The sequence below is a fragment of the Lytechinus pictus genome, chromosome 12 (assembly GCF_037042905.1).
Source record: "Lytechinus pictus isolate F3 Inbred chromosome 12, Lp3.0, whole genome shotgun sequence".
NCBI classification, from domain to species: domain Eukaryota; kingdom Metazoa; phylum Echinodermata; class Echinoidea; order Temnopleuroida; family Toxopneustidae; genus Lytechinus; species Lytechinus pictus.
This window is the reverse complement of record NC_087256.1, coordinates 30,359,467-30,376,022: the sequence shown is the minus strand read 5'-3', so window position 1 is coordinate 30,376,022 and position 16,556 is coordinate 30,359,467. Positions and strand designations below refer to the sequence as shown.

At 36.4% G+C, this 16,556-nt stretch overlaps 1 protein-coding gene across 1 annotated transcript in view; it reads left to right on the top strand.

Annotated features, from left to right (window-relative positions):
* The window catches only part of LOC129272776 (exportin-7-like), a 53,897-nt gene extending 37,719 nt beyond the window's left edge, over nt 1–16,178 (top strand). Inside the window, exons 21-27 of the mRNA XM_054909878.2 lie at nt 458–512; nt 1,417–1,576; nt 2,811–2,949; nt 3,498–3,673; nt 4,182–4,280; nt 4,922–5,049; nt 13,725–16,178. Of these exons, the coding sequence (XP_054765853.2) occupies nt 458–512; nt 1,417–1,576; nt 2,811–2,949; nt 3,498–3,673; nt 4,182–4,280; nt 4,922–5,049; nt 13,725–13,854 (887 nt within the window). The 3' untranslated portion in view covers nt 13,855–16,178. The remainder of the gene's footprint in view (nt 1–457; nt 513–1,416; nt 1,577–2,810; nt 2,950–3,497; nt 3,674–4,181; nt 4,281–4,921; nt 5,050–13,724) is intronic.
* Nucleotides 16,179–16,556: the final 378 nt, after the last annotated feature.

Sequence of the window (16,556 nt, the reverse complement as noted above, 5' to 3'; positions counted from 1 at the left end):
TAGTCTCAGGACGTTGAAACATTGTATAAAGCGCTATATAAATGTTTGCATATTGTGATTGTTATTATTATTTGAATTACTCAGAACACAATGAACTGATCTATAACTATGCGGGATACTGTGAAAAACTTATTCAACTTTTTGAAAGGGTCCATTATGACCAGTTTGGTCGGTTTAAAAAGTGCTACATCAAAGCTTTTCATTAGTTCCATATCTTACAGGCATCTATGGAAATGTAATACTAGTATTAGAAAGTGGATGTTGTAATGATTTGCTCTTAGAACTATTCTTGTCATAAGTGAATGTAATACCTTTGGGATTTTGACTCTTCATAAAGCTATAAAATGATATTTTAGCGATCTTTGAGCTTGGTTATTATGTACAAACTCTCTGTCTTCCTTGTCCTCTTACCATTTTTTTAAATATCTTTCATCTCCTATTTTTCCTATTTCTACAGGTACAAGATTGCTCACGATTCAAGACATTCCAAAAGACCAGATATACCAGATGAAATATCCTTTTATAGAAAATTATCTTTTGAGGTGTAAAAGGGCCTAAACACTGTCAATTTGTATAATTTTACTCCCTCTGAATAATCTAAATATATGTAAGAAATGTGGAACTAACATTTTGAGAGGAAAATACTTGCTTGCAACTTGGTTGATGCGTAATTAGTATACAAATAATGAATGTTTCTGAGTGCAATGGACAGAATACTTCATGAGGTGAAAGATGAAATGATCCTTATGAATGAATGGATCATTATTTCATCTCTCACCGAATGAAGTATTCTGTCCATTGCACGAATGAAAAAACATTCATTATTTGGTTTATATGACACCTAAAAATAGATTTTTATTTTTTTCCATACAAAATGTATGAATTTCGATGCAAAACATGCTCATGCAGTGCGAGTTCGGATATCTGGAGACCTTAAACAGATTCTTACAATGCCCCATTAGTTACTGTGATCCTAAAGTTATGGTGGAAGCGTTGTGGTGTAGTGGTTCTGACTCTCGCCTTGTAATTAGAGGGTCGTGTGTTCAAATCCCACTATAGCCTAGCGTCCTTTGGCAAGGCGTCAATCTACAATTTGCCACTCTCCACCCAGGTGTTAAATGGGTATCCGGTAGGATGCGAAAGCGTTTGTAGTATGCCTAGCAATTGAGTCTTGGAACTCTGGTTAGAATGCTCACCAGGGAGTGGAGAAGGTGCGTACATTGTATGCGGGCATGCCGGGATCTGTAAAGCGCTTAGAGACATCATTCCGATGTATTAAGCGCTATATAAAAGCGGATTATTGTTATTATTGATCCTGGGTTAATGTATTTCATTCAATTTTGGGGGTAAGTATAAATTATAATCAACCTTTCTGCTCAAGATCATTGTTTCCTTGACTATCTGTTCCCTCCCCACATTGAAGGGCATCGCTGTTTGTTTCTCCATGTTGAAAGCTGCCCTCTCTGGCAGTTATGTCAACTTTGGTGTATTCCGTCTCTACGGTGACAGTGCACTAGAAGAAGCATTGCAGATGTTTGTCAAACTCCTCCTCTCGATCCCCCTAAGCAATCTGCTGGTGAGTGATTAAATCAATTCAATGCAATTAAAATTTATTTCACCAAAGGAATATATTTTTTTTTTAAACATACATAGTATTGTTATGATAAATAAAGTGTTGCTTGGCAGATAGCAGCTAGTAAAGAAAGTGACCATTGTAATTGGCTGACATTAAGAGATATATCTTACTGTATGGCCCAGACTTAGTTGATAATACAACAAATAAACGTTGATAAAACTGAGAGTGGGGGGATATAAGTTTTATTACAGTTATTTTTATGATTATAGGTAGTAAAACCTGTAGAAGTCAAATTTAGGAAATTTGAAATGCTTCACAAAGACACAACTTCAGAAGACAAATCAAAGGCATCTCCAAGCCCAGGTGTCACTGAATTTGCCTGGAAGAATTCTTAGCGACTTCTGCAATGTCTCTTCAGTCACTGCGATATCTTGGAGTTTTCTCCTCAATTGCCGCAAAGCCTCTGAAATGTATCTTGTAATTGTAATGATGTTTCCACAAAGTCTCCGAAATTAAATATTATTCAGACTGATTTCTAAGACGTCCCAGAGACTGGACTGAAAGAAGTCTCCCAACAGTCTTCAAAATTGATAGTTTAAAGTTCTTGCAACTACTTAGACTGTAATTTTCAGGAGACATCTGTGTAACAAGTAAAATGTTATAAACTAGTTTCAAGTCCAGTAAGATACCCACCCCCTTTAGTTGCCTCCCTGAAGTTCAGGGGAGGGTTTCATCAACATTTTTGTCCGACGAGTTGTCAGATCTGACAACTTTCCTTGATTCTGATTGGCTGAGAGGTACTGTTACTATGGTAATTGTCAGATAAAACAGGACTTGTCAGATAAAATCCTTTCACGAAACTCTCTCCAGGGCCCTATTGTACAAAGAGTTGTAATCGATCCAATCAACCTCATCTGTATGGAAATCCATCAATGTCATCATTTTTTCTACAGGAAATGTGCACAATGTCCTCTGTAAACAAAAAGAAGCATACTGAATTGCCTAGAAAACAATAGAGTATAGGAAAATACATCATATCATATCTAGAAAACGTTTTGAATAAGCATGCATTTATATGTTGACAATGTTAGTTTTCCTTAGTTGTTGACGATGGGATCAATCGCAACTCTTTGTAAGACGGGGCCTAGTTTTAGTCAGTCTTACTAGCCATGTCTCTCTGAAGTAATACTGAGCACATTGAAGGATGCTAGTTATTCTCGTCTTTGTATTCCAGGACTACCCTAAACTCAGTGGATCATACTATGTTCTTTTGGAATGCTTAGCCCAAGATCACATGGGTTTCATCAGTAGTTTAGAACCTCCAGTCTTCCTACATGTCTTGTCATCGGTATCAGAAGGTCTTACAGCGCTCGGTGAGTCCACATCCAATAGAATACCAATGAGTTGATGTCACAAAAAACATTTTGGATTTCAGCATTTTTGAAATATTTTGACAAAGCATGAGAAAAACAATTGACTCACCAAATAAAGTGGGAATTGGTCCATGGGGCCCCAAGATTTAACCACATTAGCCCTGTTGAAGTCAATGTACCATTATTCTGGTTCTAAAGGTTTAGAACCAGACAAATAATACATTGGTTTCAATGGGGGGATTTTCAAGTATTAATTTATTTAGCCATACATTCGGCCACCATGAACTGATTCCCACCAAATTTGATTTGTGAATGGTCGTTTTATCATGCTCTACCAAAATATATTGCAAAAACTCTTAACATGGTTGAAGAAAGAGAAAATTCACAATGTCATAATTCTTTACTCTATGATTATGTTTAATTATAAACATGTACCTAAAAATATTGTCATATTGGCTATTCATAAAAGATCAGGCCCCCAAGTGCTTCTGCGGCTTTAGAGATTGCAATATGACAAAACACCTATCCCTCCATGTTTTGTTGTACAGATACTATGGTGTGTACAAGCTGCTGCGCTATCCTGGATCATATAGGGACATTCCTCTTCAAGCAACTCACAAAGAGCACAAAGACAACTGGTCAGACCAACAGCTGGCCGAAGAGTGGAGGGGACACCAAGAACTACACAAACCTGCTAGATGTACCAAGGGATCTCCTTAGACAGGTTGGTTCATGATGATGATGACGATGAAGATAATGGTCGTCATGGTGGTGTCGATGTTGGTAGTGGTGGTCGTTTTGGTGGTGGTTGTGGCTGTGATGATGATGATGATGATGATGGTGATGATGGTGATGATGATGGTGATGGTGATGATGATGATGATGATGATGATGATTTTGGTGGTGGTTGTGGTTGTGCTGATGATGATAATGATGATGATGATGATTTGAGATTTGATTTGATGATATAATTCCTCTTGCAGCTCCAAAAAGCTCAACTGGAATGATGATAATGATGATGATGGTGATGATGATGATGATGATTATGATGATTATGGTGATGGTGATGGTGATTTTGTTTTGTCTATTTTTTATTTTTGGTAACGACTAAGTGAACACCAAGTTTCTTGACACATAATCTCGTTCTTAACAGGATTTTCTCTTGATATGATTTACATTCCCAAATAATCAATTACACCTGATATTTTCCACTATTGTTCACCTCCTTGTAGATGCTGTCAACAGTACTGAATATTATCATGTTTGAGGAATGCAGGAATCAGTGGTCCATGTCTAGGCCTCTCTTAGGTCTTATCCTACTCAATGAAAATGTAAGTGTCTTGGTTCCATGATAAATTTGTTTTTCCTTGTATTACTTATTAGTCTTGTTTTTTTTCTCACTTTGTCAATATGTTCAAATTTAAAAGAATTCAATTATCTGCCTATGATGAATATTTATTAAAAGTAAAAACTTTATAATTTTAGTTCAATTCTTCAGTTTTGAACCTCTGACCTTTCCCAGAAGTAACATAAAGCTGAAGAATTGATTTAAGCTTTCAAAAAAAATCATACCAACTACATCATCTGTTTGATTTTTGTGTGGTGGGTATGGGCAGGATTCAATTCATGAAATTCAATTTTGAAATACATGTAAGACCTTTGTAATGTTATATAACATATTGAGATATAGTGTAGTAGGTTTGGGTCCTGGAAAGGACCACCTAACTTGGGTGGTCCTTTTCAGGACCAACGCTTGCCCCAGAAAGATACATGGTGTACCGTGAAACCTACTACACTATTCTTCTTCACCATGGAAACCTTCAGAAGTTACATATTGAGATGTATCTCCTGACTTTCGCATATTTGATAATATAATCCTTGATAATTTGACAGATTTGTAAGAAGTACCCCTTTATCCTTTATTTCTGTTGTCGGGAATTAATTTATTTTTCCTATTTGCTTATGTTATTAGTATTTCCAAGAGTTCCAGCAGTCTGTTATTAGTGCCCAGCCAGTGGAGAAGCAACAGGATATGCACATGTGCTTCAAGAACCTTATGGATGGTATCGAGAGGAACCTCAGAACAAAGAACAGAGACAGGTGAGCCCTATGATTATGACATACCTGCCAACCATTCCGATTTTGGCGGAATTATACCGATTTTTATACCTCCATTCCGAATTCCGAATTTTAAAACCAAAATTCAGATTTTTGGGTTAATCAATATAGTGTTGAAATTATTGAAACGGCTGTATGATGCGACTAACGCATGCACGGCTCATATCAAGATGCGACTAACGCATAAACGACTGGAGCGCACGGCTACGCAAATGCGCTAGTTTTGCACAGAGAGCGACTTTAAACGGCGCGCAAACACTGCTAAGTGCGCAGTTCCATTGCAAATATGCATGTGAAAATAACGAGCGTACACGCTACGGCCGCACTTAGCGTTGACTTCCGGAAAAAAATGGCGGCTGACATCGGCTCGCGAAAGTGCCAGTTTTTAGTGAGGACATGTTTTCATAATCCACGAACATCGGAAAAACCGTGAAAAATACACTTTTTTAGACCCCTTGTTTCCTAACTACGATGTTAAGAATTACCGGTGGTGATATTTTTGACGCGAAATATTGTGATTTAGGTAAGAAAACTTCACCTTTTATTTGAGGTTTTGCCCATGTCGCCGGAAGATTTTGTAGTGTGGGAGTGAGTTAGTGAATGTGCAGTGTATGTCTAGTGTGTTAAATTTGGTGATTTCAGTGGTTTATTGCTGAGCTTCTGAGCTGCGCTGCCTGCATGCTGCAGCTGCCGAACGGCTGCACACCATACCCCGCGCCGCCCGGCCAGCCGTGCACCGACGCTACTCTAAGTTAGATCTATCCCAACGCAATTTTAACATTGATCTGTACTTTATTTCTTGAATAGTTGTCAAATTTTTGAGGAAGAAAGGAGATTATCAAATTTCGATCTCAAGTTGAGCCTTCGGAGCCGAACGCCAGATCTACTTGCTTCGCTTGCCAAAGCTCCCGGCGCCCGCCGAGTTGCTGCGCCTCTGCCTCCCCGTCTTAGCTCACCGGCGCACCGCAAGTGCGCAGTGCGGGTCGGGCGCATGCAGCCGTTTAGTTTCGGCTCCGTTTTTGTCATGGCTGAAAATCTGCTCTCTTATACCAACAAGCATTTATCCAATTTAGGTTTTGTCCTCAGTCAGTAACCCCTGTGCGGTGAAATAACATGAATATGATTGTCAATGTTTGGCTTATTTTCTCTTGATATAGGCTGGATAAATGTTTGATTTTTTGGCATGTCAGTTTATCATACAGTAAGTTAGGCCCAACTTAGATCTAAATTCATCATAAAAATAGGCCTATGCCTTGGCCCATAACTCAATTGAATTATTGAAATTAATTTTTTCTAATTAAAAAGAGAATCTGTGGAGATGAAGATCTTCATCAATCTCACTTTCCACCAATAGAGGGCTCTCAAAAATATATTCAAAAATAAGAAAAAATTAAAGTTTTTGAGAGCTCTGGTGAACAAGAAAAATTCATAGAATTAAATGAAAACAAATCACACCTGCATGAAACTGGGTGTTTTTTTGTCACAAAAGTGATATTTAAAGACCTTTTAATTGACAAATGATATTAAATTACATAAAGGTAGATTGTGAGGATATATTTGCTTTAAAAAGTGTAGGGAAATGCGGTACACTTACATGCTGAAAATGCAAAGAGCCCCTACCGTTAAAACGGGCCGGACACCCACTCGGTGCCCTCGTAGTATTGATACTGATTTTTTATTATCAAAGGTTGGCAGGTATGTTATGATGGTGCTGGTGCTGGTGGTGGTGATAATCATGATGATCATGATTATGATGGTGATGATGATGATCATGATCATGATAATGATGATGATGATGATGATGATGGTGATGATGATGATGATGATGATGGTGATGATGATGATGGTGTTGATGGTGATGATCGTGATCATGGTGGTGATTGTGATGATCGTATTAATATTGTTGAGGTATACCAAATCATTAATCATCAAAAGCTGAGGGAATCTGTCATGACATAAGCAAGAATTGCACAAATTGTTACCTGCTTATCAGGGCGTACCAACACATAGTTTATTCATTGTCTTTCTGTCTTTCATCAAGAATCAAAGAAATTAGTATATTTCAGCTGTCTCTTGATACCTGTCATACTGAACTGTGTAATTTTCCACTTTGCCTATACACCAGACCCAAAACACCTAGCATGAACCTCTACCACTATATCTGCTGCCTATCTACATGATCAATCTTGCATGTGGCTGTTGAATAAACATTGCTACAGTTATTAGGAATGTATTATTGAAACATTGAGATTGCTTGAGGATATACATAGTGCACTCTGACTGGAATGCTGTCATTGACCTTGAAGTAGAGGAAGCATCTCTTGTGTTTTCAGATTTAGTTCAAAACAATTTATATTGGCTTATCAGTATATTGCTTGTCCTAAGGAAATACACAGTTTAATGTTTATTTCATGCATATTGGCAGAAAGGGAATGTATCACAGGATAAAGATACAGGTTGTTTAAAAATACTAGATTTGTTGGTAGAATAATTTAAAACATAACCCAAGAGTTGACAGTTGATATAACATGAGATCAAATAAAAATGAGAAGTGATGTACAGTGTATGCCTGACAATCCAAAGTGTACACATTTCCCTTGACAGCCTTAATAACCTCATTGCAGCCTGATTTATTTTAGTAGAATTCTATTACAGTTGGCTGAGTGTAATAGAATGCGAGCCTGAATGAGTGATTATCTATCACAATAGTCCAGAGTTTAGGATGAATTATTGTGGCTGTCTCATTATTTGACATACATGTATGCTCATGTCTGCATCTATTTCATTACAGCTATTATGATGATAATATATACATATTATGATGATAATATATACATCACACTTCCCATCTTAATTTGATGTTCAAGGTGTTACAGAGCAAATTAATGACTTCAATTCAATTCAATTTATTCACGTCCATAAAAGGAAATTTGTTTTGGGATTTACATACATACATTTCATGACAACATCTAAAAATACATGAGAGAAAGACATACAAAGTATTAACGGCAATTATAAAGAGATAGTGCACCATTACAAAAAATATATATATATATATATATATACAAACATAATATCAACAAAGAAAAGAAAACTCCTACAAGGCACCATCTCCTCCCCCCGCGCTCACCCAACAGGAAGGTGAAACAATGTCCAGTGTGAAGAGATAGAAAAAGAGAAGAAGAGAGTAAAAGAAAGAAAGAGGGAGCAAGAGGGGCAAGAAGTTCAGAGAGAGGATAGAGAACAGAAAGGGGAGATTACCCCGGAGAAAAAGGGAGGCAGCGGGAGGGGGGCAAGGCATAACACTACCTATATTGCACACTGCATTGATATAATTAGATAATGCATCCATTTCAAGTACCGTACACCAGTGACTTCCAAGCATTGATCCCAATTAGATACAATTAAAAGCACGAATAAGCTATGACCGAGGACCTATTGGAGTAGTAGAAAAATAAAAGTAAAGTAAAATATGACCATGGACCTATTATAGTAGTACAATAATAAATAAAAGTAAAGTATGAAGAGGTCCACGGTCACCATGGACCTGTTACAATCTTATGATTGCAGATGCTAGCGACACTTGCATATAAACTGCTTTCCTTCCCAGTTGCATCAAACTTTATAGATTTAGAATAATTATTAAAGCAAACATGACTAACCCAGAGCAGAAGAAGTAAAAGATGGAGAACAAGAGGAAGGAAAAGGAGAATTAGAAGAAGGAGAAGATGAAGAAGAAGAAAAGGAAAAGAAGAAGAGAAGGAAGAAGAAGGGGAGGAAGTAATAAATGGGGACACATGAAAAAGTACATACTCAGAACAGTCGTCAGATATACGAGTTTCTATAAGAAAAACTGTGGGTTGTTTGATAAACTATTAATTGAAAAGAGGCGATACCATTTAATGTGAGCTGTCAAATGCCCTAATCGCGAATGGTACAAAACTATTAAGATAGCGATTTGTCCTACATCTTGCAGACTGGAGTCGTTTCCCTGATCTCATCCAACAAAAATATTGATTAAGAGGGTGTTGTTGGTCTTTCATGACATTCTCAACTTTCTTAAGGATGCAGGCAGAACAGATATCATCAAGTAAAAACCTATCCCCAACTATTTTTCCTGCTTGATTTAACATTAAACCTCTGAATTTTTTGTTTGGTCACATTTCCTCAAACTTCAATACCAAGAGAGGCATCCATATAAAATGGTGCTCTCAACAACCGAGGAGTAGAAGAGTTTGAAGATGACATTGTCGACATGGAAAGACTTCAGTTTCCTCAGAAAGTGGAGCCTTCCATGACCTTTACCTAGAACATGTTTGCACTGTTCTTCCCAGTTTGGCTTATCGTCAATTACTACACCAAGATATTTATATGATGAAACAATTTCAATTTCAGAATCTTTCATGACAACTGGATTTATGGAGACATTTTGTTTTTTCCTGTGATCAAATATAATTTCCTTAGTTTTCTTCTCATTCAAGATAAGGTAATTAGAATTACACCAGTGTATAAAAGTGTCCAGAGTTCTCCTATATTCTGTTTCATCGTTCTTAAAGATCAGTCCAACAATGACCGTGTCGTCGGCATATTTCAGAATACTTATGTTTACACCATCCGTTTGACAATCATTAGTATAGAGTATGAAGAGGATGGGTGACAGAACACATCCTTGAGGGGATCCTGTATGCCCCCCTCCCCCCGGAATGAATTAATTAAGAAATACATGTAAGAAATAAAGATTATTGAATAGAAAATAGATGATAGGTTCAAACGTTAAAGATGAATGAATAAATGGCTATCTGTCTGTCAAAAAAATTAAATGTGGTCGGTGATGATTGGGTTTTCAAATTCTCGGGAAGCAAGTCCCACATATTTGCCAAACTGTAGTAGCTTTGATTAGGAAGTTATGTACAATGGAGATTATGAGGAAATGAGATACGGTACTACACTGATTTGCTCTATAGGTCACAACGTCCTTGACGCAAACTGCCCCCCCCTCGTTTGGTGGGGGTGGGGTTATGATTTCTTTCAAAAACCATTGGTGCATTGATAGGGAATCGAAGTAGCAATAATGATTTATGCTTTATCATCGTCGATCAAAATACATGTATCACAGTAAATGTCAAAATATACCTTGCTAAAAAAATGGGAAAAACACCTACTGCGATATATTGTACATAGAGTCCAACCTTACACATTTTTTTATTGCAAGTGTACTGTCTTTCAATTGGAATAAGACCACTTGTCCTAAAGTCCAAAGGTGCTCTAGATTTTTGTTTGCATTTGTATTACAGTGTAGATTGATTTCGGTCATTTCTATTTGAGCTGATAAATCAAAGGTATACTGTTAGTGCCCATGTGTCATTCTAAGTTAGGTTTTCAGCCATTCTCTTATCTTTACGGTCTATTTTAGATTTTATGAAGATTAACACAAAAATATACCTTTTCTCCCTTCCTCAACACAGTCTTTCACAAAGAATAACTGAAATAACATTTTAACCCTATTCAGTTCAATAATTTAGAAATTGTCAAATAATTAATTGCCAAGAAATAAAGATTGACTTTTTTTTCTTTGACTAAAATAGGAATATTTGTACTGCAGAAGACAGTGAAGACTACTTTATCAAAAACACAGCCAGGTTTTTTAATTCAATTTCCTATTTTTAATGGGTTTTTGCCACCCATTATGTGGTAAGAGAGAATTGATTTGTTTTGTGTAACAGTTAAATTTCCTGTATTGAAAGCCTCTTCCTTCGTGACAGTTGGTTTGGCTATTAAACAATTGTAAAACTGTCATGTAAAATGATGCAAAAAGATATACTGCAAATTGAGATAGAATGAAACCCCTCCTCATAAAACACAATATGATTTTTTTTTCAATATCACTAATTTATAACAATATTAACTAATGAAGTTTTATACTGCATTGAGAATCGCCTCATTGTAGATATTGTGTTGATATGACTTCTGCATATTGTGCAGTTCTGAGTTTTGGAAAAATCAAATACTTGTGATGCTCTTTTGTGGAAGCATTGTAATGGACATAGTGGTTCTGACTCTCATCTTGTAATTAAAGGGTTGTTTGCTCTAGTACCAATGCGGCTAGCAGACCTGCCAACCAGTACGTTTTAGCAGTATTTAGTACGTTTTTGCAACCAAAATACGGCAGTACGTTTTTTTCTTGTAAAAATATGTTTTTTGTATTAAAAAAAAAAAAAAAAAATATTGAGAAAAATCATCTCTATATGTCTCTATTTCATAAAACGTACACAAATATGGTTATTAGATCAATGTAATTTCAGGTAACTTGTTTTTTTTTCAATCATTTTGTAAAAACCAGGGTGAGATATACACAAGTTTCAATGGGTTTTTTTTTTCATCTGCAAGAGCAGTGCGCATTTAAGCTTGCATGCAGCTTGAGCGCCGTGATGGGCGAGTGCGGCAAGCATTTTATTATGAAATACACTTTTTTGGGGGAAAATACAAAGTATTTATCTCACACGGTAAAAATACTGATTTTTTGGTCAAAATACTGATTTGGGGGGATAAGAATACTGAAAATGCAAAATACAACTTGGCAGCTCTGGGCTAGCGTCCTCTTGCAAGACATCGATCCACGCTCTGCCACTCTCCATCCGGGTGCTAAATGGCTACCAGATCGGATGATAAAGCCTATATAGTATAGTATGCCTAGCAATTGAGTTTCAAATCTTTTGCGGGAATGCTGTCTAGGAAGTTGGATATTGTTCGCATTGTGTGTGGGCGAGCTAGAATCCCATGGCCAGGGTAATGGTATATTTCTGTAAAGTGCTTGTGATGTATCAAGGCCTTCTTTAAAGGGGAATCCAGCCTTGGCCATAAAATGTTGTGTTGGGAAGGAGAAAAATAAATTAAACAGAATGGTGAAAGTTTGAAAGAAATCGGACAAGCAATAAGAAAGTTATAGCTGCTTTAAAATTAAGATTACTAATAGTATGTAGATTTCAAATTGGCAACTGGGTAGGTAAATTATGACAAGGGGCAAGGACAACTTTCCCATAGGCCATGTACTTTTATTATCAGGGATTTGTGGTTTTCTCCTAAGTACCCATTCCCCTGGGCAGTAATCTAAATATAACCCAGTTAGTATATTGTTAATGTCCTCATAAATGAAAAATATAATTTGAAATAAAACTTTTGGGAAAAATGACATTTTAGCCATAATATGTATTGGAGTACATGGAAGAGTAGTCCTTGCCTTACATCACTATGACATCCCACATGCGGCCAATTTGAAGTCTCCATGAGTATAGTGATTACCAATATTTACAACTTTTAAAAATTCAGAACTTTCTTGTTGTTTGTCCAATATTGTTCAAACTTTCACCTATCAACTCGTCTGATTTTTCTTTTTCTTATAAAAACAAGTTTTTATTTGGGTTGGATTCCCCTTTAAGGCCACTGCACACCTTACAACTGTTCCACGATCCGATTTTGGAATCAATCGCATTTTGCTCATTTTCTGAAAATGTGAACGAAAAGTATCTTTTTATTTGAGGTTCAAATTAACTGATGATATACTAGCAATATTGGATGATTGCAAGCCTTTATTTTGGAGTAAAGGCCAAGTTAGTTTCAAATCGTAGCCAATTGTACGATTGCTATGACGTCATTATGACTAGATATTAAATTCGCTTTTAGTATATTTAGGATGATAGCATAGTCACAGATTTGAACATAGGTATTAGTACAATGATTTAAAACATTGCAAAGTAAGATATTTCATGTCTCAATATAAGCATCAAATTCTACGTTTTATTCCAACCACGAGTCGCATACCAATCGTAAGGTGTGTGGTGGCCTTTAACCCTAAAAAGACTGGGGGGGCTGATTCAGCCCCCCCCTCAACATTTATCGCGATAAATCTGTAACGCGAAAAGCTGGCGCTGCGCCGTTCCATGACTTTTTTCTTTCAAGTCTTTCGCAACTTTTGAGACCAAATTTGCGACGCCCGGGTACGTGGTTCCGAAATTACGCAACATTTTGTAAGTGCATGTCGACCCGAAATTGCTCAAAACGTGAATTTGTGTACAAATCCAATGCAAATTGTGTTTTTAGCCAAACTTCATAAATGTATCCTTATTTTCAATTTTACTAATCAAACTTAATTAATTTCATCTTGTTTATGGTCAGAATAAAGTAGCGGACGATTTCCATTGAAAAAAACAATAAAAAACAAAAAGTCGAAAAACAGAGAAATACATAAGAAATTTAAAAAACAATAAAATACATTGAATTGTGATATTGATTTTTTTTTTAAGTACATTTGATCAGAATCCTTCAAAGAGTCTGTGAATAGAAAATGAGCAGTTTAGAGGCCTTATTTAGTTAATTAGAGCAAATCTTTGATTAGCATAATTAATGAATTATGAGATTTTTCGGAAAATTTGATCCTACAGTCTTGGAGGTTATGCCATGGGTAATGCACGTGCAAATTTTCGTCACGATCGCGCGGTCGACGGCCGAGATCATAGGGGGGGGGCTGAATCAGCCCCCCCCCCCCCCCCCCCAGTCTTCTTAGGCATCAAAATAGCCCAGTCTATTTAGGGTTAAACATGATATAAAAGCAGATTTTTCCTATTAATATTGTGGTTTTCATTTTTCTTTTCATATTTCAGATTTACGCAGAACTTGTCTGTATTCAGGAGGGACGTGAACGACTCTCTGCGGACGTCAAACACGTCGGGTAACAACGGAGATGGCAGCACGGGTAGCAACTCCACAGTGACGGTTGACATGATGAGCTAACATAGAATCCATCCAATGGGACTATAGGAGTCATTCAGGGTCTTTCCGTTCCTGCTGTTACCCACAAACCATCTAGAGTCATATATATGGATGTGGATAGCGATTTTGGGGGTGCAGGTGGAAGCCCAACGGTGTAAGTGGATCACTAAATATAACTGCATAAGAGGGACAGCAGAGATTGAGAAACCAGTGGTGAATCGTTACAGAAAGGTGATTTGTGGGACTGCAGCGTATGTTGCATTCAGTAGAGGAGAATACAGGGAAAGGCATATATGGGACTGCAGCGGACATGCAATCCTTTCAGTGGAAAGCTACATGAAAGAGCGTGTATGGGACTATAGAAGTCTTGCAACAGTAGGTAGAAAGCGACAGTAAAGATCATGCACGGGACTGCAGTAATTAGCGGACAGCTACAGATAAACAACGTATACGCTGGCTATGAATTCATGCTTCATTATGTCGACCCATGATCATGGGATATTTGGGTGTTATGGCACTCTGTTTAGAGAATTTCAGCTTGGGTAACATAACCGGTATTATGTGTGAAAAAATGTGGTTTATGTTTTTCTTTCATCGATATCTTCATTTTTTTGTGCTCACACCTTTATATAAAAGACCATATGTGAAGGGGTTTAGTTGGAAATAGTGTTTGGGATAAACCTTCAGGCATTTGTAAGGAAAGGGTCTATTTTCACTTCCATCCACTCTAGAAATTATTTTTGTAAGAAAATTCCTTTTCTATTATCTTATTTGGACAATGTATCTTGAGCATATTATGGTGGCAGTCGGCATTCTTTGCCATCGGTTTACACTCGACTTTACACTCTGTGCCAGAACAACAGTGACCACGTCGGAATAACGGGATCACTTATTCTGGCTGTCAAGAGTAAAGTAGAGTGTTATCTACTGTCAGTGAATGCTGACTTGGTCTGTAATTCAAGTTTGTTGTGAGCCCATATGCTGCAAGTTAAAATGTAAAGACTCAAAGATTTCATTATGCAATTTCATATTTGACTTTCTTTTTTTTTCTCTTCGTCCATAATTTGTTAATTTGCTGTTCGATGGAGGAATATCGATATCATCTACAGACAATCTTTGGGACAAAATGTGTGTCTTTTGGTGCATAGAACACTTTTGGTTTCAGGTTGATCATATCAATCAAACTCATAGTTTCATAGAAATGCTTATTTGCGGGAGAAAAGGTCAAGAAAGGAAAATTGAAACAAAATTGGGTATTTTTTTGTGAGTTTATAAATCTTTAGCAAGAACTTTGCAAGGAAATAATATTAAGATTATTTTCGATGTTTTAGTGAGTTTTGGGAGATGTGACATACATCTAATTCTTCTTTCTCACAAGTCTATAAAGAGGCAAGTCAAGTCTTGTGTTTGAAAAAAAAAGGTAATCAAATAATTGGAGAATTATGCAACTTATTTTGGTTTCTCTGATGATTAGTAATTCCATCCTTTAGAATCTGCATTGCAACATTTTCACCTGGATGTAATTTGGAATGTATTGCTTCACGTTATTTCACAAAACTCTTGGAATTAGACGTGTTCATTGTATGAAATATACTCCATTGTTTGGCAAAGTACCGCTTGAATATGTAATTAAATAGTTCATGATATATGAAGGGTACAAACTGGTTTTATACTGGAGCACGACATCCAAACTTGTTAAATAATATATCCTAGCCTAAACCTGAGGTATTTTTTTTTTTATGTGGGAAATAATGCATTGATAAATTGGTTAGCTATTGAACATCACATTGCCAAGTTTTGACACCTTAACTGATTTTCAGGCATATACAAAAAGATTCAAGCATTTATACAATTCAATACATTATAATTTGTTGCTGATTTTACCATCATTTGCAAAAGTTTAAGACCACTTGAGTGTTGTCTATTGTTTAGTTACATGTAATAATTGCAATAAACTGTAAGTTTCTTTAAAAAATGGCCTAATATAATGTGTTTGTGTTGATTCAATGAAACCATTACAGGATATTACAATGATATACATGCGCTATACACACACATTTTCAGGTGGTCTGTAACTTTTGCAAATGATGGTATTACAAGTGCCTGTGTGGATCTTATTGACTACCATTATTACACACACAAAAACAGCAGAAGAGTAAATATGTACAGCTGTACATAAATTTGGTGTAAAACTATTTTCTTTAACAGGTCAATTGCAATGGTAATCTAAACCTGTCATAGTTTTAGATTAGATTTTGTTCACAGATCAGTTATTATAATGAGTCGGTTGTTAACTTCATTTTCCCCCCAATCTATTACAACACATATTGAAAATGGTTTGGGGGGGGAAGGAAGCATGTCTGGTATTAACAGATTTTGAACATATTTCTCAGAAATATAAATGCAAGTCTATCTGCCTGAATTAAGACTATCTTTCATTTTGCTTGCATTCATAATGTCATAATCTACTATACAATGTAAGGCCCAATATCACACAGATACCAATGATGATAATTATTTCTTATTGAGATACTTTGACAAACTCTGCCCAATATTTTGGTTATGGTATTTCTACCTATGCCACTAAATACACAGTCAATATACTGTTACGGATAACATGCAAAAAGTGTGAATTTAAAAGTTATACAAATTTATTTTGTAAGAGACCCCTTAAGATTGATCTTTTTTGTTGTTGTAAATTTCTGATTTATTGCCTACAATGT